At 52.8% G+C, this 20,470-nt stretch overlaps 1 protein-coding gene across 3 annotated transcripts in view; it reads left to right on the top strand.

Moving 5' to 3' along the window:
- SPSB1 (splA/ryanodine receptor domain and SOCS box containing 1) overlaps positions 1-20,470 on the top strand; it is a 134,739-nt gene that overhangs the window by 9,014 nt on the left and 105,255 nt on the right. For all 3 annotated transcript variants that reach the window (XM_015475088.3, XM_015475086.3, XM_015475085.3), the window contains exons 2-3: positions 5,296-5,932; positions 7,368-7,485. In XM_015475088.3, coding sequence (XP_015330574.2) covers positions 5,296-5,932; positions 7,368-7,485 — 755 coding nt within the window. The remainder of the gene's footprint in view (positions 1-5,295; positions 5,933-7,367; positions 7,486-20,470) is intronic.

Genomic DNA, 20,470 nt, shown 5'->3' with positions numbered 1-20,470 from the left:
GGTGGACACAACTGAAGTGACTTAGCACGCACGAACGTGCATGCTGCTGGCAAGTATTTGGAATAATAATTGTAAATGAGATCACATCCTCTACACACTGAAATTAGAGCTTCAGGGAGCTTGGTCTTTTAACTTCTGAGTGACTCTGTTATCAGTTCCATGCTTTCTACTTCAGTCCTGTATTTCCTGGCCTAAACTGCCTTCAGAAAGGTGATGGCCATCTCCTGTGTAATAGAGAGGTTATCTCCTTTCCTTGGAAAACAGTTTACTGGGAGGAAAGTGCTGTCAAGCTCCTCTAGCTGCCTCTCTTCATAGGTGGGGAAACTGCAGTTCCCAGCAAGGAACATGCAAGTTCAAGGTTACAAGGCGTTTAGATTCTTCTGTGTACTAATCACCACGTGTTCCAGTCCACAGTTGAATACACTGTCCTCCTGTCCTGGAGTGGCTCATACATTGCACTCATGGTTTTCTTATTTATTAATTAAACATAGATGCAGTTGATAGTAGGATTGGGCGTTGGAATGCCACTTCTGTGTTTTTTGGCCAAGTTCAAGTATATAATCTTAGGAGAGTATTTCTCAGCCCATTGCTCTCAGAGGAGGCAAGGAAGCAGGAGAAAGGTTTTCAGAAAATCCTTCAGAAGGAGAGGCTTACAGCCTGAGAGCGGTTTAGGCCACAGGTGGCCGTGGAGCCTCGATCCCTGTTACCTCTTCTCCAGGGGCTGGGAGCCTGGTCTTGACTTTGATGTAATTGGACTTCTGGGAGCCTGTTTATTCCTCTGTTGGGGCAACAGAGAGGACATCTGTATACCCGTATACCCTCCTTCTCAGGGGGTAAGGGCAAGCAGGGGGGTGTTACATAGACGTCTGGGCGTGTCCTGTACTGTCTGCAGGGCTGGGCTCTGGAGCTCCGGAGAGGAGGGGGCAGCACAGGTTTTCCTGCAGCTGCAGCAACCTGATGCCATGCTGGGCAGGGGCAGGGGGCACTGTACATAATTAACTTAGCATTTGCCTTTTGTTTTGTTGGGTTTGTGTGTGTGTATGTGTATGCATGCAGTGTGTATGTGCTCAGTCATGTCTGACTCTTTGCAACCCCATGGACTGTAGCCCACCAGGTTCCTCTGTCCATGAGATTTCCTAGGCAAGAATACTGGAGTCGGTTGCCATTTCCTCCTCCAGAAGATGTTCCCTACCCAGGGATCAAACTTGGGTCTCTTTCATTGGCAGTTGGATTCTTTACCACTGCGCCACCTGGGAAACCAATATATATATATACATTGGGCTTACTGGGTCTTCTGGAGAAGGGTATGGCAACCTACTCCAGTATTCTTGCCTAGAGAATTCCGTGGACAGAGGAGCTGGCGAGCTACAGTCCATGGGGTCACACAGAGCCGGACAAGACTGAAGCGACTGAGCACGCACACAGGCACTGGGTCTTAGTTGTGACATGTGGGATCTAGTTCCCTGATCAGGGATCTAACCCAGGCCCCCTGCTTTGAGAGTGAGGAGTCTTAGCCACTGAATCACCAGGGAAGTCCCTAATTGCGCATTTGTATAGGGTTTTTGTCACTGGTATCATCTCAGCTAGTCTTCGCAAACCTCCATTTAGTTTGGGGGGTGTTAGCCCGTTTGATAGGTGAGGACTGACGAGGTGACTTGATTGGACCACACAAAGCTCAGACATGGCCTAAAGCCCAGGTCCTCTGACTCAGAGGCCACCTTCCTCCACTTGATTGGACCACACAAAGCTCAGACATGGCCTTAAGCCCAGGTCCTCTGACTCAAAGGCCACCTTCCTCCATTCAACTTGGGGAGCCATTTCACACAGCACCTGGGGCCTCGGGCTCTGGAACTGGACAGTGGACTTGGCCTGCTGTCTGCTCATCTGTGAAATGGGATCCTTGCAGGACTCCTTCCCAGCGCTGTGTGGAGGGAAGGTTGAGAATGTGCATTTACATCGTCTGGCACACACTGACTGCTAGGTAGATGTCAGGCATTATTAGTCTCGAGGTCATTAGTAACCAGGTTTTGCAGGGGGATGGGTCTATCGCCAGCGTTCAAGGTGGCTTTGAAATGCCCATGTGTGCGCCTGCCCTGGGCCCACTGGGGTCAGAGGTTCACTGCCCTGGTGAAGGCAGTAGGAGGCAGAAATGTGCGTTTTGAGGGGACTTCCCTGTAGAATCTGCCTACAGTGCCAGAGACCCGGGTTTGATTCCTGGATCAGGGAAGATCCCCTGGAGGAGGGCATGGCAGCCCACTCCAGTATTCTTGCCTGGAGAATTCCATGGACAGAGGAGCGGCAGGCTACAGTCCATGGGGTTGCAAAGAGTCAGACATGATGGAAGCAACTTAACACACATAACACACATGCATTTTGAACAGCCCTGCAGCCGAATCATCCTGATGCTCCCATCTGACACTGGCCCTGACTCGGCTTCACCACTCAGCATTCCAGACCCTGCTTCTCACGGTGGGCTCTTGGCACTTTAGGCCCCATCTCCAGACCCTCTGCCCCAGAGTCTGCATTTTTGATAGAGTTCTCCAAGAGATTCATAAGCACACGTATAAGCACACTGAAGTTTGAGAAACACTGTTAAGGTTAAAAGACATGGTAATAAGAAAACCAAACATTCAGGACTGCTCCCCTCCTGACTCATTTAGGAAAGAGTTCCCTGGTTGTTTAGCAACCACAGAGTAAGCAGCCGTGTTGCAATAACTGATATTTCTGATGTGTGTTTGTTTAAAGGAGGCTGGGGACGTAAGCAAGAGATAAGGCATCTAACCTGAGCTCTGGGAGCCCAGAGAGGGCTGGTCAGAGAGGACTGCAGCAGACTTCAGAGTCAGAACAGGGTTAAATGGAGGCCCGGGGGTCGGCTCAGGTTTTCTGCTGTCTCCTGGGGTGGGCGTAGCAGTGCTGGCCCTCAGAGCTCCCTCACCTGCCACAACAGGCCTGTCCAGACCTCTGGCTGCCCGTGTACGATCAGGAGCTCCGAGACACAGCTGCCAGCTGGCTGCTTCTCCTTTTCCAGGCTGTTACGTGGGCTTCAGATTTCTCTCTGCCTCTTTCCCGCACTGACCTTGCAGCTTTTCCTTCTCTCCAGACAGGGGTGGTTTGCCAGTTAAGAAGGAAGTGCTTGACGAGCGAGGGATCGGGATCGGAAAGCAGGCAAAGAAAGCTGAATGGCCCCTTGGTCCAAATTTGGGCACAAGTGCCTATAATGGACAGTGAAGAGGAGGCTGGGGGAGCCACACGTGTGGCTCCGTGGTCCTTCAGTTAGACCTCCCATGACAGGAAGCTCTGGTGCCTGTAGATTCTGGTGCAGATGCTGTTGCTGGGTCCTCATCTTGGTTTGGCCACTAACCGAGGCCATGTTGGAGATGAATCTCAAGAGAGGTGGGGAAAGAAGGAAAGGGCAGATTGAGGGGAGAGGTCTGATGTCAGAGTGGGGGCAGATCTGGTCCTTCAATATAGCAGATAGTGTTGGGGTGAGGGGATTTTCAGAATTCCTTCTGTCTCTTTAAAACTCAATTTCCCCATCTGTATAACTAGACCAGTGCCTCATTGTTGAAGACTGTGTTAACCGTTTATTGGGAGAACACCTGCCGTATAATTGTGCCAAGCCAGTTATCCTCGTTTCTTCTTCAGTCCTCCCACACCCCAGGCTGGGCCCCAGGCCCCTGGCCTAGGTCTGAGAGCCGTGTCACATTCCTCCCAATTCCTTCTGTCTTTCCTTCAAAGCACTGGCCTTGGCAGGGATTTGGAGAATGGGAGAGCCAGGGAGTAAGAATTGAACCTATCCAGCTCTACAGCCTCAGTCTGAGCAGAAGGCCAGAGAAAGCAAACCCTCTGGTGCATCAGTGACCGGTCTAGGGCCTCGCCTTTCCTGCATCTCAGCTGCTTCAGATGAGACTGAAAACTAGCCAATAAGTTAGACTAACCTCAGGGAGACCGTAGTGTGTAATTCCTGCCCATTAGCCCTGGAGCCAAGGAGCCAGATGCCTGCCCAGCTTCCCCCCCTTTCTCACCACAGGACTTTCACCTGCCTGAGCCTCAGCTTGTCTGTCTCTAGAAGTGGGGGACCGTGATAGTACTCCTTCACTGGTTCTTTTTTTCTGTAATATTTCTTTATTTGGCTGCGCTGGGTCCTAGTTGTGGCACATGCGATCTGCGATCTGCGTTACAGCGTGCAGGAGTTTTAGTTGCAGCATGTGACCTCTTAGTTGCAATGTGTGGGATCTGGTGCACTGATTAGTAATCGAACCTGGGCCTCCTGCAGTGGTAGCTCAGAGTCTTAGCCACTGGACCACCAGGGAAGTCCCCCCTCTACTGGTTCTTTGCAAGACTCTTGTCTGGATTCAGGGAAATCTGATGCACAGAAGTATTTAGCTCAGTGTTTGGCACATGCCAGCATTCAGTGTTTGCTGCTATTAACATACACTATAATGTATGCTAACCCATTCTAGTCCCATAATGATCGTTACCACTTATTTAGTGCTTAATAGGTGGTAGGCATTGTCCAAGACCTTCTCAGCAGTCAGTCATTTTCTCCTTTTAACAGCCCTCTGATGTAGGTACCATGAATACCCTCATTTCTGATGAGGAGACTGAGGTACAGAGAAGTTAAATAATTGTTCAAGGTCTCAGTTGGTTCCAGAATCCGAGTTTTTGATCACAGTGCTGCAGCAATCATTAGTGGTCATTTTGTGGACTTCCCTGGCAGTCTGTGGCTAAGACTCTGTGCTCCCAGTGCAAGGGGGATGGGTTCTGTCCCTGGTCAGGGAAGATCCTGCATGCCGAGTGGCCAAAAAAAAAATGTTAGTGGTCATTTTGTGCTTGGAGCCCAATAGATATGGGAAGAGCCGACAGAGAAGTGACGGGGCAACGATGTCCCCCCATCTCCAGGTCGTCATCTAAGACCATGGCCTGCTGCTCTGACGACCCCGGCCACCCGTGCTTGTGGACGAGACTGGTGTTGGTCGTAGAGTGGACGGCTCAAGCACACGACCACGCTGGGGCCTCCCTGGGGGCTGCCGCTCCCGCACAGAACGGCCCCCCTCCAGCGAGTGGCGTTATTTCTGCTTACAGGGTAGGCTCCCGGCCCACTGGCTGCCTGGCACAGAAGCCAGGCTGTGAGGAGGGAGAGGGAAGCTGTGTAACTGAAACATTTTCTTGCGAAACAGGTGGCTGTTCTTGCCAGGCAGGAAATGTTTGATAACCTAGGAATGTGTTCCCCCGCAACATCGCAGCCACCAAGCCATGTCTGATCCTTCCTCGTTGCTTCTCTGTCTTTCCTAGGCGCCCATGCGTCTGGAAGATGCTCATGGCGGCTATGTGCGTGGCCCTGCTCAGCGGCTTGCAAGCCCAGGATCTCCCCAGACAGGTCTCCATCATCCTGCTGGGAGCCACCGGGGACCTGGCCAGAAAGTACCTGTGGCAGGGCCTGTTCCATCTGTACTTGGAGGAGGTGGGGAAGGGCCACCATTTTCGCTTCCACGGGACTGCCCTGACGAGCACCGAGCAGGGCCAGGAGGTCATCGCCAAGGTCCTGGAGTCCCTGTCCTGCCCTGGGGATATGGCCTCGGGTCACTGTGCTGAACTAAAGGCTCAGTTCCAGCAGCTGAGTGAGTACCGCCAGCTGAAGACGCCCGAGGACTACGTGGCCCTGAGCAAGGACATTGAGGCCCAGGTTGAGCACGAAGGCCTCCGGGAGACCGGCCGAATTTTCTACCTCTCGGTGCCGCCCTTTGCCTACGTGGACATCGCCCGCAATATCAACAGCAGCTGCCGGCCAGGCCCCGGTGCCTGGCTGCGCGTTGTGCTCGAGAAACCCTTTGGCCATGACCTCCACTCTGCCCAACAGCTGGCCACAGAACTGGGGAGCTTTTTCCAGGAAGAGGAGATGTACCGGGTGGACCATTACCTGGGCAAGCAGGTGAGCCGCAGCCTGGAGCCTACAGGGTGAAGGGAGCTGGGGTAGGTAAGACGCCGTCCTCAGGGCAGCACCACTGACTGTGGAATTGGCCCCAAAGGCATTGTGAGATCTGGGCTCCCATGGCCATCTTGACTCTGGGCAGGAGGCGAGTGGCAACGGCAGGACTGCTTGGCCCTTGTCCATGCATCCTGTTCTTTTGTGTGTCATGGCTTCTGTTTCCCAGCCTGGCCCCGTGTTCTGTACTGAGGGGGCCCTGAGAGGGCCCGGCTTTTGGGTGGGCATGCTGTGAGAATTAGAATTAACCATGTTACTCCGCACCCATCTGCCTTTTCTCAATACCTTTTCCTTTCCGGGTTCTGTTTTGAGCCAGAAGCCTGGTAATGAGATCTTAAAACAGGATAGGGACTCTTTGAGTCCTTGCTTCTCATCCAGGCCCTGTGGTGAAGCAAGGGGCTGGCCTCCTGGGTGAGGCTGGTCAGCTGGCCAGTTCAATCTGAACAGACCCTCAGGGCCCCTCAGGACACCTCTTCCTGGAAACCAGAGCAGAAAACACACAAGCACGTGTGTTCTCTGGCCCTGACCAGGCCATGGGCCCAGGGCCACATGGGGGTCATCATGTTCCATGGGGGTTGGAGCTGCAGTGTTCCAAAGATAAGCCCTTAGACCAGTGCCTGTCCTGGTAGGTTTTCACTTGTTTAGGGGAAAATTAGGGAAAAAAAAATACTGGATGGTATTCAATTTGAAACTTTTCTTGCTCCATTTTTAGTGTTAAAATAACTTTCTTTATTAAAAATGGATGGTAACATAAGATCAGTTCAGTTCAGTCTCTCAAGTCGTGTCTGACTCTTTGTGACCCCATGGACTGCAGCATGCCAGGCTTCCCTGTCCATCACCAACTCCCGGAGCTTGCTCAAACTCATGTCCATCAAGTTGGTGATGCCATCCAACCATCTCATCCTCTGTTGTCCCCTTCTCCTCCTGCCTTCAATCTTTCCCAGCATCAGGGTCTTTTCCAGTGAGTCAGTTCTTCCCATCAGGTGGCCAAAGTATTGGAGTTTCAGCTTCAGCATCAATCCTTCCAATGAATATTCAGGACTGATCTCCTTTAAGGTTGACTAATTGGATCTCCTTACAGTCCCAGGGACTCTCAAGAGTCTTCTCCAACACCACAGTTCAGAAGCATCAATAGAAGGTAGAGAATCTTAAATGTTTTCTTTCTTGGCAAAGAAAAAAAAAAAAGGCTGCTAACCCTGTGGAGGTCACCGAGAGGTTCTCGAGTCCTTACTGGGCTGTGAAGGCCTGGCATCTGGGGACTGTTGCTCTTGAGAGTGTCTCCTCTGAGCGGGATAGAGAGGTTGCGGGCCCTTCCGTGGGGTCGGGATTCCCTCTTGGTTCCAGGAGAAGCCCACAGCTCTGCAGTCTTCCTCCCTGGCAGGTAGTGGCCCAGATCCTGCCTTTCCGAGACCAGAACCGTGCAGCCCTGGACGGCCTCTGGAACCGGCACCACGTGGAGCGGGTGGAGATCGTCATGAAGGAGACACTGGACGCGGAAGGTGCGTGAGCATCCCTGCCCTGCATCAGTGGTTTGGCATCGGCCCACAGGGCTGGAGGGCCTACCTGGCCCCTGCGTCGGGGCCAGTGCTGCGTGCGTGCACGCTCAGTCACTAAGTCGTGTCCAACTCTTTTGAGACCCCATGGACTGTAGCCCGCCAGGCTCCTCTGTCCATTAGATTTTCCAGGCAAGAATATTGGAGTGGGTTGCCATTTTATCCTCCAGTGCTTGCTTAGAAGATTTTGCTGGTGTGTAGTCTCCTTTCAGAGCCTGTGTGTGCCCAGTTCTGTGCCATGCTATACCCCAGGGTGCCCGCAGGCAAGCCCCGGATGGTGACAGCTGCCCTAAGGGAGCATGTAGTTGGATTATGTAGACTTGGCCCAGGCACTGAAAACGCTGGCTGGCAGTAAACCCTGGGAGGTAAGCTGGCTTCCTTGCTGAGTGTGGTGGAGACCATCAGCGTGCAGGGCTCCCAGGCTTCTGCTTACAGCAGTGGCCCCCTCTGCTTTCATCTTGAGTGTCAACCACAGCAGCTGTGGCCCCTTGAGCCCTGGCTTTCTGTGATTCCCATCACATCTCATGAGCATTGGCTGTATGTGTTCAGAGCTTTGACTCTTTTACCCCAATGATAAAAGCTAATTCTTACCGTGTCCTGAGGCCCTAGTAGCCAAATGGGAAGGGCGCTATTATTAGCCTCCACCTACGGATGAGGTTTGGTGATGAGCCCAAGGTCATGGCCGGATATGGTGTAGCCAGGTCCCGGTCCAGGCAGTCTGGCTCAGGCCCCGGGCTTTGCACCATTGCAGCCAGCTCATCCCCTAACTGCGTGCTGCAGCCCTAGGCCACTGGCCCACCCATTGGTGTGGGCCTGGGCAGAAAGGTGGGCCCCAGATCCCTTGGTCCTGGATGGGGCCCAGGAGGTCTGTGTCTCTTTTCCACTCTGTTCCTCCCCTCAGCATTCTCCCCTTTCCCCTTTGAAGTGTGTTTAGTGCTAGAAGCTCTCGGTGGGTGTGGGGGGGGTTTCAGGGATGGGGACCCAGCTGCCTGCTGTCCCCTGATGCCTCATGGGTTCACCTGGGGATATATATCAGGACAGACTCCAGAATGAATATTGCAGGTGGTGCTGTCAGGGCCAGGTGGGAGGAACAGTGGGCTAGGGTACCAGACAGGAGCCAGCCTCCAGGGTCCCTGCCGTCCTGAAGAGGAGCTGGGCTTCTCTGTCTGGAACCTGTGTGAGAAAAAGTTGCCCTCCTCACTGCAGTGGGCCTTCATGGCTCTCCTCAAGCCTTCTGGATTTCCTCTCCTGTCCTCAGCAGGGACTCAGGCTATGGGTTTCCTCCTGAGACCTGTGTGTGCCTCCTGTCCTGGCAGGAGTGAGGGCTGGGCCGTGCCCTGGCTTCATCCGCAGAGAGATGACCTACAGATCTGGTGCCAAGCACCTGGCTGGGGGCAGGTGGGAGCCAGTCCCTCTCTGCCTGGATGTGACACTGGGTCTCCTCTCCTCCCCCATTTCTGGCAGCCCCTTCCCCAGTCCTACCCCGTGATGTCTGGAGTCACCAATTGGTGTTGTTGCTTCTTATTTTTTCCACCCTGCCACATCATTCTTCTCGGGGTTGTTCAATCACTAAGTCCTGTCTGACTCTTTTTGACCCCGTGGACTGCAGCACACCAGGCTTCCCTGTCCTTCACTATCTGCCAGAGTTAGTTCAAACTCATGTGCATTGAGTTGGTGATGCTATCCAACCATCTCATCCTCTGTTATCCCCTTTTGCTCCTGCCTTCAATCTTTCCCAGCATCAGGGTCTTTTCCTATGAGTCATCTCTTCGCATCAGGTGGCCAAAGTGTTGGAACCATCCTTCTTGATATTTGATGTCATTTGTAGAATCTATATGAAGCCAGGAGCTGGGCAAAGGCCCTTCCTTGCAAAGGTACCTTTGAATGTCAGAGAAAGGAAAGCAGAAAGGAAGACAGAAAGGTAGGCCGAGGCCTGAGCAGATCTGTTAGCCGTGGCAAGCCCATGGCAGGGAGAATCTTGGGTTTGGCTGCTAGTATGACGGCTGAGGTTTAGAGCGGAGGGCGGCCCATGGCTCTGCCTTCAGGGCTGCTGTGTGGAACCAAAGCACTGTCCCGGTTGCCTTCAGGGTGTGGGTTCCAAGCAGTGGGTCTTATTTTTGCCAGCTCGAGTACATGCTGCTTCACTGGGCCCAGAGCAGGGCAGGCCTCGGGGACCCACCCATTGTGCAGGGCTCACAGCCAGGGCGGGGCTGGTTCAGACCGCTCTCCTTGTCAGAGGTGGCCAGTGGCACAGCAGCTGTCCAGGGTGCTGCATCTCCCTGGCCAGGTGCGCACACAGGCCTGACGGTGTAGGGTGGGGTGACTCCCTGCCTCTGTGCTCACCCCTTCAGCTGTGGACCTGGGTCCTCGGGAACAGCCAGAACTGGGGGTTCTCTTCCCTTTGCCTCTGTTTCTGCCTCGCCCTCCCTCTCCTTCAGTCTTGTCTCTCTCCCTGGGCCTAGGGGACCCAGAAGGACACACGCTCTCTGCATCCCAAGGGAGGGGCCTCGTGCGGCACTGGTCCTGTCTCTCCCCTCCTGATCTGCTTCAGGGCCCTGCCGGACTCAAGCTCAGGCTGGAGAGAGAGGACAGGAGCTGGGGACCCTGTAGTCACCCACCATGGCCAGTAACCCTGTGCCCAGCAGACCAGGGCCGTGCCTGTGCCTCCCCCTGGGGTTGGGGGTGGGAAGCCGCAGGAGGAAAGGCTGCCCGTCCTGCGGGAGGTCACAGCATCTTGCTGTTCCGTGAGCTCAGCCGGCGAGGTGCTGCAGTGAGGCCGAGTGCGGCCAGCAAGCATCCAGGCAGGAGTCCCAGCCCCGGGGTCTGGCCGTTAAGCAGAAGGGCAGAGTGTGGGGGCCTTTCTCCCCTCCCCCGCCCCCCTCACTCACTCCTGTGCCAGGAGGCCCTGGAGGGACCCTGCTCCTAGACTGTGGCCTAAGTGCTGGAAGGGAGGGGGCTACGGGCCAGGCCTGGTCCCAGACAGACCCTGAGTGGGGGCTTCTGAGCAGCATGGGGGTTTGGATGTCTCCTCTACCCCCCCGCCCCACTCCAACCCATCCCCTGGCTCCCTCGCTCCATGCCTCCCTCCCTGCTGTGAGAGCTTTTTTCTCCTCTCGTGCAGCAGCCTCTGGCCCAGAGGAGTTCGCTGCAGTCGAGGCTGCTGCAGAGACAGGAGAGGGGAATAAAGGAGGTGGGGGAGGGGAGCAGGAGGACCGCCCCAGCTCCCTCTCACCCTGTCTGGGCCACCCCTCTTGGAAGTCCTGTCCTGAGAGTCACAGAAGCCCTGGCCAACCACTCCCTTGGGGGGGTCTCCCAAGGCAGCCCTCTGGGCCATCCAGGGAGTGACCATGTCTGGGCTACTAGCCCCTATGTGGAAGTGACCCCTGCCCGCCCTCATCACAGCCATGGGGATGGGCTCTTCTGGAAGGGGGGCTGTCCTCATGGACTGAGGTGCAGCTGTCAGGCCTGGCTGCCGTCCCCCCACCTAGAAGTGCAGGGAGGGGGTCCCAGGTCTGTGGCACCCCAGAACCCAGGCTCTTAACCACTACGCCCTCAGCTTCAGTCTGTCCAAGCCCTCAGCAGTTGGCCTTCCTGTCGGGAGGTGCCCCAGGCATCTCTCTGCCACCCCTGTTCCCCTCTGGCTGGAAGGCTCTCCTTTTTTTTGGCAAGAGGAAGGAGGGAGCTTTCCTATGGACCGTGTGGCTGTCCCTGCTTCGGGGGGCTCCCTGTTCTGACATTGGTCACCCTGAGGGTTGGAGTGACCATTCCATACCCCTCGCTGAGGCAGCCAGCATCTCCAGGTACACGACAGCTGCCCTGTCTCCTGGCCTGGTGTTTGGGGGGGCGGTGGAGGGGGTTGCTGGCAGCTTGCTCAGCAGGGCCAGTGCCCCTCCCGGCGTCCACAAGGTGAGCCCAGAGCCGCTGCTGGGCCTCCAGCCTGTGGGCCTGCTCTGTCCTCGGCCCTCTCCCTGTTTTTATTCTTAGCGGTCCCAGAGCCTATTGGTAGAGATTGCAGCCAGCTTTTGTTTTTGTTTTTGCTTTGCTGGGAAAGCCCAAATCTCCCACTGAAGGGAGACAACCGGGAGGAGGTTCTGGTCTAAGATCTGAAGACTGCATGTTCAGCAGCATCTGCAGTGATGGCCACCCCTGTTGCCTCTCCCTTGGGATTGTTTTAAGGATTAAGTCAGATAATGCGCATGGAAATGCTCTACAAATGGAGACTGCTGTTCTCCTTCCAAGTGGGCTGGGAGGGGAAGCAGCAGCGTCTCTCCATCTCTCTGGGCACCAGGTGACTTGTAGGTGACTTGTGTTGGGTTATGTAAAGATGGTAATTGATCTCCAATTCTCTCATGTCCATTCTTCACCTAATATTTTCTCTCTCTCACACTTATATATGTACTTAAATTTCCATGTATTGACAGCCTGCATAATGTATCCCTTTCAGTCTCTGTGTTTCTGTTCAGTCCTGTTTATATTACAGAATATGAGTCATTCTATTATTAGGCATGTTGTTTCCACTCTTTGCTGTTTTAAATAGTACTTTGTGAGCTTTAAAAAAAATTTAGGTATTCACACACCGTAAAATTTACCCTTTTTTAAAGTGTACTATTCAGTAGTTTTTAATGTATTCACACAGTCATGCAACCATTATCTAATTATAGAACACTTATGAGCGTTCTAAGAAGTATTTTATCTTTAAGTGTACTTCTGAAGTGGAATGACTAGCCCAGATGGGTCAACACGACCTTATGGCTGTTTTTACATCTTATTGGACTGTTTATCAGAAAATTCGCAACAGCTGCATTCGTCACTGGTGACATTCCTACACTCTGTCCACATCGGGCCCCCGTCTTCCCTGTTCCTGCTGTTCTGGTGGGTTTGCAGCTACTCTTCTGAGGGTACCTTGCATGGGGTGCTGCCCGGGAGATTGTGAAGGGGAACATGACCCAGGAGTAGAGTGATGAGTCTCCCATACCTGCAGTCTTGTAATTCGGATGAGTTCAGTGTTTGAACAGTTTAGGAGCCAAGTTGGTCTTTTCTCCCAGTTGTCCAGTCTGGTTGTGCTTTGTTCCAGAGGTCCCCAACCTCTGGGATCTAATGCCTGATGATCTGAGGTGGAGCTAATGTAATAATAATAGAAATAAAACACACAATAAATGTAATGTACTTTTAATCATTCTGAAACCATCTTCCCCCACCCCAGGTCCATGGAAAAATTGTCTTCCATGAAGCTGGTTGGTGGCCCTAGTGGTAAAGGACCCACCTGCCAATGCAGGAGATTTAAGGGATGGGGGTTTGATCCCTGGGTTGGGGAGATCCCTTGGAGTGGGGCACGGCAACCCATTCCAGGATTCTTGCCTGGAAAGTCCCAAGGACAGAGGAGCCTGGTGGGCTATAGTCCATAGGGTCACAAAGAGTCAGACACAACTGAAGCGACTTGGCATGCACATGCATGCTTTATTCTATCCTTGTTCACGTATTTTTAAAAATCAGTGTTTTTTTTTGGTGTCGGTGGGTCTTCATTGCCGCGCTCCGGCTTTCTCTAGTGGTGAGCAGGGGCTGCTCTTGGTGGTGGTGGGTGGACTTCTTGTTGCGGTGGCTTCTCTTGTTGCGGAGCACAGGCTCTAGGACACGGAAGCTTAGCAGTGTGGCTCTTGGGCTTAGTTGTTCTTCGGCATGTGGGATCTTAGTTTCCCGACCAGGGATTGAACCCATGCCCCTGCATTGGCAGGTGGATTCTTACCCACTGTACCACCAGGGAAGTCCCCCTTGTCACATACCGGTGGGATTTTACCCCTCAATTTTCAACCTAAGAAAGATACTAGGAGTCATATGTGTCACTTTCAGGAAAAGTCAGTCCACAATAACTGGTGGTAACCAGAAAAAAATCACCTTGTTGGGTGCTGTCAGGAGGACCAGCCCCCACCTGGGCTTTACTGCCCTGCCTTTCCCCCATGAGGTGCCAGCCATGGGCCTGATCACTCCACTTTAACTGGAAAGACAGCTCAGCAGGAAAGGATCCAAGTCCACAAATATATGGGCTGTGCTGAACACATGCTCACTCCCCCTCCCACCCCCAAGCTGGAAATTAAGGAATGAAGGAAGCTCTCTTTTACACAGCGGGTAGTAAACCTAAGAATGCCTCCTCTCCAGGAGTGAGAGCTGATAAAAATAGGAAAAGGGCCACTTAGGGATTTGCTGAGCTAATGACTAGTAAGCAGATAACAGGACTCTTTAAGACTCTGCTGTGTTCTCTCCATCAAAAATTCATCTGCTCTCAAAGCTTTAACTGTCCTCTTTACGGTCCTAAATCTACTCCAATTCATTGATTCCAAGATACACGTTTTTACATATTCGAGCCTCTCTGAAGTTGGGTCTACCATGGATGGGGTGATAGAATTGAATTGGCAGCCTGTTTCCATCTTGTTGTTTCAGTCGCTTAGTTGTGTCCAACTCTTTGTGACCCCATGGATTGTAACTTGCCGGGTTCCTCTCTGTCCATGGGATTTCCCAGGCAAGAATACTGGAGTGGGTTGCCATTTCCTTCTCCAGGGGATCACTTGACTCAGGGATAGAACTCTTGTCTCTTGCATTGGCAGGCGGATTCTTTACCACTGAGCCACCTGGGAAGCTAAAACGTGAACTCCTTCAAGCCAGATCTTAGTTTCTGTCTCATTTTTGATTTGATGGAATTTAGTCTATCTCCAGCATTCATTGCCTTTCCAAGCCCTGGTCTTACGTATATAATCTCCAGTTACCTCTGAGAGACTGATATTTTCACTGGATGTATATCACCATGTCAGACCCAGCAGATGTAGAACTTAAACCACCACTGCATTGTTCTCATGAAATACTGCCTGCCTTTTCTAATTTTTTTTTGGCCGTGGTGGGTCTTGGTTGCTGTGTGAGGCTTTCACTAGTTGCAGTGAGCAGGGGCTTTTCTTCATTGCGTGTATAGGCTTCTCACCATAGCGGCTTCTCTTTTTGCAGAGCGTGGGCTCTAAGAGCGAGCAGGCTTCGGTAGTTTCAGGGTGTGGGCTCTGTAGTTGAGACTTGTGGGCTACAGAGAGTAGGCTCAGGAGTTGTGGCACACGGACTTAGTTGCTCCACGGCATGTGGGATCTTCCTGGACCAGGGATCAAACCTGTGTCCCCTGGTGAATTCCTAACCACTGGGCCACCAGGAGAGCCCTCTATCTTCTTCATTTTCAAATAGTGGCTGTTCTCTGAGTTGTCAGTTGTCTCTGACAGACCTTCTCTTGCAGCCCCTGTGATAATAAAAATGCTAGCCAGTGTGTATCAGTGCCTTCTGCATGCCAGGTATTGCTCCACGCCCCATGCACATGTTAGCTCATTGGTGTTCACAGCAGCCCCACAGAGCAGGCACTGTGGCCAGTCCTCTTTTATATGTGACGTAGAATCACTTGCCCGAGGTCACAGGGCTAAAAGAAGGCACAGCAGGTCCTTGAACCCACGCAGCCTGGTTGCAGAGACTGCAGACCATAACCCTGCACGGCCTTTCGTGGATCCAGCCAGTTGTCATGCAGTTCTCCCTCATCCTCTCAGTGTCTTTATGCTTCACTGTTTGCTGTAGCCCTCGTTACTTCCTTCAGTTGCAGCCAAAGCTGTTCATTGACTTCATTCCCACTGGTCCCCTCTCTGTTCATTTTGCAAATCGTAGATGGCTTAATCTTCTCACAGCACCTCTCTCAGGGTTCCACCTCTAATAAAAAAAGAGTTTTATTGAGAGATAATTCACATATCATTTGTTGTTGTCTAGCCTCTGAGTTGTGTCTGACTCCTTGCAACTCCATGGACGGTAGTCTACCAGGCTCCTCTGTCCATGGGATTCTCCAGGCAAGAATCCTGGAGCGGGTAGCTGTTTCCATCTCAGGGGATCTTCCCAACTCAGGGATCAAACCCAAGTCTTTTGCACTGGCAGGCGGATTCTCTACTGCTGAGCCCCCATCATATAATTCACTTACTTAAGGATAGAGTTCAGTGGGCTTTGGTATAGTCACAGAGCTGTGCATCCATCACTACAATCAGTTGTAGAACATTTTCATCAAAAGAAGCTCTGTATTCCCCCCCATCCCTGATTAGCTGCCACCCTCTGATTGCGCCCCTCGTCCTTCCAGCCCTGGAAACCATAAACTTACTCCCCATCTCTGTGGATTTGCCTATTCCAGACATTTCGTGTAAATAGGATGTACAGTATGTGAGTTTCTGGGTCTGGCTTCTCTCACTGAGCGTAATGTTCTCAAGGTTCATCCACACCTGTGTCAGTGCTTCATTTCTTTTTTTTTAATTAATTATTTTTAATGGGAGGATAATTGCTTTACAATATTGTGTTCATTTCTGCCATAGATCAACATGAATCAGTCACAAGTATACATATGTCCCCTCCCACTGCCACCCCATGCCAGCCCTCTAGGTCATCACAGAGCACCAGGTTGAACTCCCTCTGTTATACAGCAGATTCCCACTGGCTGTCTTTTTCACATAGGGTGATGTATATGTTTCAGTGCCACCCGCTTCATTTCTTTTTATTGCCAGATAACATTCTGCTGTGTGGATGGATTCACCACATTTTATTTATCCACTTATCAGTTGGTGGACATTTGAGTTCTTCTTTTTGGCTGTCATGAATAAGGCCGCTGTGAACATTTGTGTACAAGTTTTTTGAGAACATATGTTTTCTTTTCTCTCGTGTCCACCTGGGATTGGAGCTGCTGGATTGTGCAGTAACTCTGCTTAACTGGTGAGGACGAGGACTTTTAATAGCTCCTCAAGCCCCTCACCCTCCTTTCCAAAGCCCTTTCCATCTGTTCTCGATCTCTGCTCTTGCGAATCACAGACTGGCCGCTTCTGCCGGACTAGCCAGGCTCACCCCCATCCATCATCTGACCTGTGTGTCGGGACGTCCGCCCTCTTGCTTACGCTTCTCACCCCAACCAGGATGTGGCTCAGTGGCAGAGTCGGCCCCCCACAGTTGAGACGCACAGCAATTTAAAAAATCTGAATTATTTGTACACGTAAGATTGTACTTAATGATCCGGTTTTTCATGTCCTCTGTATAAATGACAAGGTTTGGTCACTGTGGGCCCACATACCTGTGAGGCACTCCCCGCCTGACTGCAGCCGAGGGACACGGCCCTGCCTTCTCCTCCTCACACCTTTCCTGGCCCGTGAGGTGCTGAGCCCCTGGCCCCTTGCGTTGACCCCCAACCCAACCAAAAAGCCCAGCTTGGTTTCCTGCTTCAGCCACCAGCCTCCACTTCTGAAAGCCACCAGAGCCCTGCTGCTCAGCCCATGCCAGGCACCCTGTTCTGCCGTGTGGCTGTTTGGGTGGGAAGTTACAGGGAGCCCGGAAGGTGGTGAGAGTGGCAGGCTCTGGGACCCGCTTTGTTGTGGTTTAGTCACTAAGTTGTTTGTGACTCTTTGCGACCCCATGGACATAGCCCACCAGGCTCCTCTGTCCATGGGATTTCCCAGGCAAGAATATTGGAGTGGCTTGCCATTTCCTGCTCCGGGGGAATCTTCCTGATCCAGGGATCGAACCTGTGTCTCCTCTATCTCCTGCATTGCAGGTGGATTCTTTATCGCTGAGCCACCAGGGAAGCCCCTGGGGCCAGCTGCCTAGGTTCCAATTTAATTTTTACCCCTTTCCCAGCTGTGCGACCTTGGGCAAGTCGCTTGACTTCTCTGAACCTCAATTTCCTTTCATTGTATTTATTTTTTACATATTGAAATATGTATTTGTTTGGTTGGCTGTGCCAGGTCTTCATTGTGGCAGGATCTTTAGTGCAGCATGTGAACTCTTAGTTGTGGCATTCGGGATCTAGTTCCCCAACCAGGGATCAAACCCGGGCCCCGTGCATTGGAGTGTAGAGTCTTAGCCACTGGACCACCAGGGAAGTTCCTCTTTACATTTTAAAATGAGGGTAATAGCAGGACCTCTGTACACGTTGTTACTGTGAGGGGTAAATGGACTGATATACATCCGCCGTTATTGCTATTATCTGTTATCTTTTTCTTGATGTCTTCTCAGTGATATTGTGAGGACTTTGGAGACCAGACCCCCGTGGCGCCAGGAGCTGAGCCTCGGTTTCCCAGCTGGGGGCATTTAGGGTAGTTCAGCGGCAACGGCCGGGCTGGTTGTCCTGTGTGTCCCAGGTTCTGCCTCCTTGACCAGAGCTGCGAACTCACGCTCCACTCCCGAGGACCAGACACCTTCCCAGGAGCCGACTGTGGGTCTCACTTCCTGCCCCATGACTCTGGCGCCACTGCCACGCCTGGCCTGTAGGGCTGAACTCAGGCCAGGTGGTCCCTGCTCACCGTCCAGCTGGCCCGAGGGCAGGTGGGCCAGGCAGGTCTGAACCAGGGGCCTTTTCTTTGTGTTGGTTTGAATTAAGTATTGATCAGATAAAAAAAGAATGATTACACAATGCCAGGTGGCACTAGTGGTGAAGAATCCACCTGCCAACACAGGAGATGCAAGAGACCCGGGTTCAAGCTCTGGGTCAGGAAGATCCCCTGGTGGAGGGCATGGCAACCCACTCCAGGATTCTTGCCTGGAGAATCCCATGGACAGAGGAGCCTGGCGGGCTACAGTCCATGGAATCACAAAGAGTCAGACATGACTGGGCAGGCACGTGCACACACACACACAATCTAGGTAACATATGCAGAACTATCATATAACAGATGCCAGTGAACTTGCCAACCTTGGGTCCCTCCCCTAGTCCCATCCCAGTTCCTCTTCTCCACATTCCAGGTTTTAGGTGGACTTGCCCTATGCTTCTTTATCGTTTCTGTGTGGATCCAGTTGCCTGAAAACGTGCTGTTTAATTTTGAAGAGTCATCATGCTGTGTGTGTGTGTGTGTGTGTGTGTGTGTGTTGAGTCTTTCTGTCTCTTTAACCTGCATTCAGGATAATCTGCATGGATCTGTCTTCTAATAACTGACTTTTTTTCCCCCCGACCTTTCGTAATCCGTATAACCTGTCTATGGAATTTCTTATTTCCCCTTGTATTTTTCACTGATTTTAAATTCTGTTTGTCCTGGTCATATTATATTTTCAAAGCAGTTTATGTATTTATATTACATTATCAGCTTTATTTTTCTGAACATGGAACCTCCGAGGTGGATCCCTGGTGGTGTGTGTGTTCAGCTTCCCAACCGCACAGCGTTCTGCGGAGTGACTGCAGCACTGTATCTGATGCTTGAGATGCTGCAGGGAGCAGGCAGATGCAGTCCTAACCTGATGGAGCATCAGGGTGGCAGGAAGAGTGAATAACAGGCAGCACCAAGTTAGTCAGGGGAAGCAGCCAAAGACAGGGCCCTCCAGGAGGGTAGGCCGAGAGTTTGGTAGAATCTTCTAGAAGCCAAGACCTGAAAGACGAGCAGAAGCTGCTGGGTGACAGAGCTGATCCCATGTTACAGGTGACGCGCTCAAACCTTCGATAAACAGCTGCTCTTCCGGTGGTGATGTCACCTTTTTCTGTACATAAGGCTGTGAATTGGCCCGAGTCTCGGCAAGTCAGCGGAATGTGAGCCGTGCCTTGTGAGGGGTTGTGGCGTTTGACCACTGGCTTGTATGTATTTGAGTCACTGGTAGTCAGAGGTGGTCCTGAGCCCTGGAGGAGGAAGTGTGACGTGTGTGGTTAACCAGCTCCTGACTGCTCACCCCAGCCCTGGGCCTCTGACTTCTTCCTCTCATGTAGACAGGGATGGTCATGGACCCGCCGTGCCAGACCCTGTGGGTGTAACAGGAGGGGTGCCTGGCGTCTCCACGCTGTGCCAGGCGCAGTGAGCACTGTTGTCACTGCCAAGCTCTGTGGTCGGTGTTCTTTCTATGGGTCACCTTCTTTTACCTTCTCAGTAACCCCATCCACTGGCCACCTGCCATTTCCACCTGTGTGTTTTAAGCTTAAATATACCTGGTTTCCCCTCCATCAACCCCTTCCTCTACCCAGTCCCCTCATCTCAGATAATGTCACCATGCCCGTCTTCTGCTCAGGCCTGAGCAGACACCTTCCCAGGAGCCAACTCCCCCCGCCACCACCCCGAGTCCTTGAAGCTGGCTTTGGCTTCACCTTTTCACTGGTGCTCGCCCGCATGGGTCAGCTTGCATGCTAAGTTGCTTCAGTCATGTCCAACTCTTTGTGACCCCATGGGTCATAGCCCACCAGGCTCCTCTGTCCATGGGATTCTCCAGGCAAGAATACCAGAGTGCATAGCCATTTCCTTCTCCAGGGGATCTTCCCAACCCAGGGATGGAACCCGCATCTCTACATCTCCTGCATTGGCAGTCAGGTTCTTTACCTCTAGTGCCACATGGGTCAGCGGGTCCAGTCAGTTCTGACTCCAGAAGTGCCATCCGCCCTCTCCAGCTACTGCATCCCATCACTTTCGTCCAGGTCCCAGCATCACCCCCCTCCAGGTCCCAGTATCACCTCCCCCCAGGTCCCAGCATCACCCCCCAGGTCCCAGCTTCACCTCCCCCAGGTCCCAGCATCACCCCCCACCTAGGTCCCAGCATCACCCCCCCAGGTCCCAGCATCACCCCCCCAGGTCCCAGCATCACCTCCCTCCGCCCCCGCCGCCTCCACCCCACCCCCGGCCTCTGGGCCGCCACGTGGTCTCCTGCGGTCGCCCCCACCACAGCAGGCCGGGGGGTGTGACTGTGCGGAGGTCTTGCCATCTCCTGCTTCAGCCCCTGCACTGTTTCCCCTGAGCCTGGAGACAAAGCAGCCTTGGCCCCTCATCCTGCAAGCCCCGCCCTCCCAGCCTCGCCCTCCTGCTCCCCTTCTTCTGGCGCCTGGCAGCCAAGCTCGACCAGCCTCAGGCTTTTCCTCTCTTAGCTCCCTTCGTCTTTGCCTGGCTTCTTGCAGGACTGCCCTTGCATGTCTCAGAGCGGACTCCTTATT

The sequence above is a fragment of the Bos taurus genome, chromosome 16, assembly GCF_002263795.3.
Source record: "Bos taurus isolate L1 Dominette 01449 registration number 42190680 breed Hereford chromosome 16, ARS-UCD2.0, whole genome shotgun sequence".
Classification (NCBI taxonomy): Eukaryota; Metazoa; Chordata; class Mammalia; order Artiodactyla; family Bovidae; genus Bos; species Bos taurus.
This window is presented reverse-complemented; position numbering and strand designations above follow the sequence as displayed.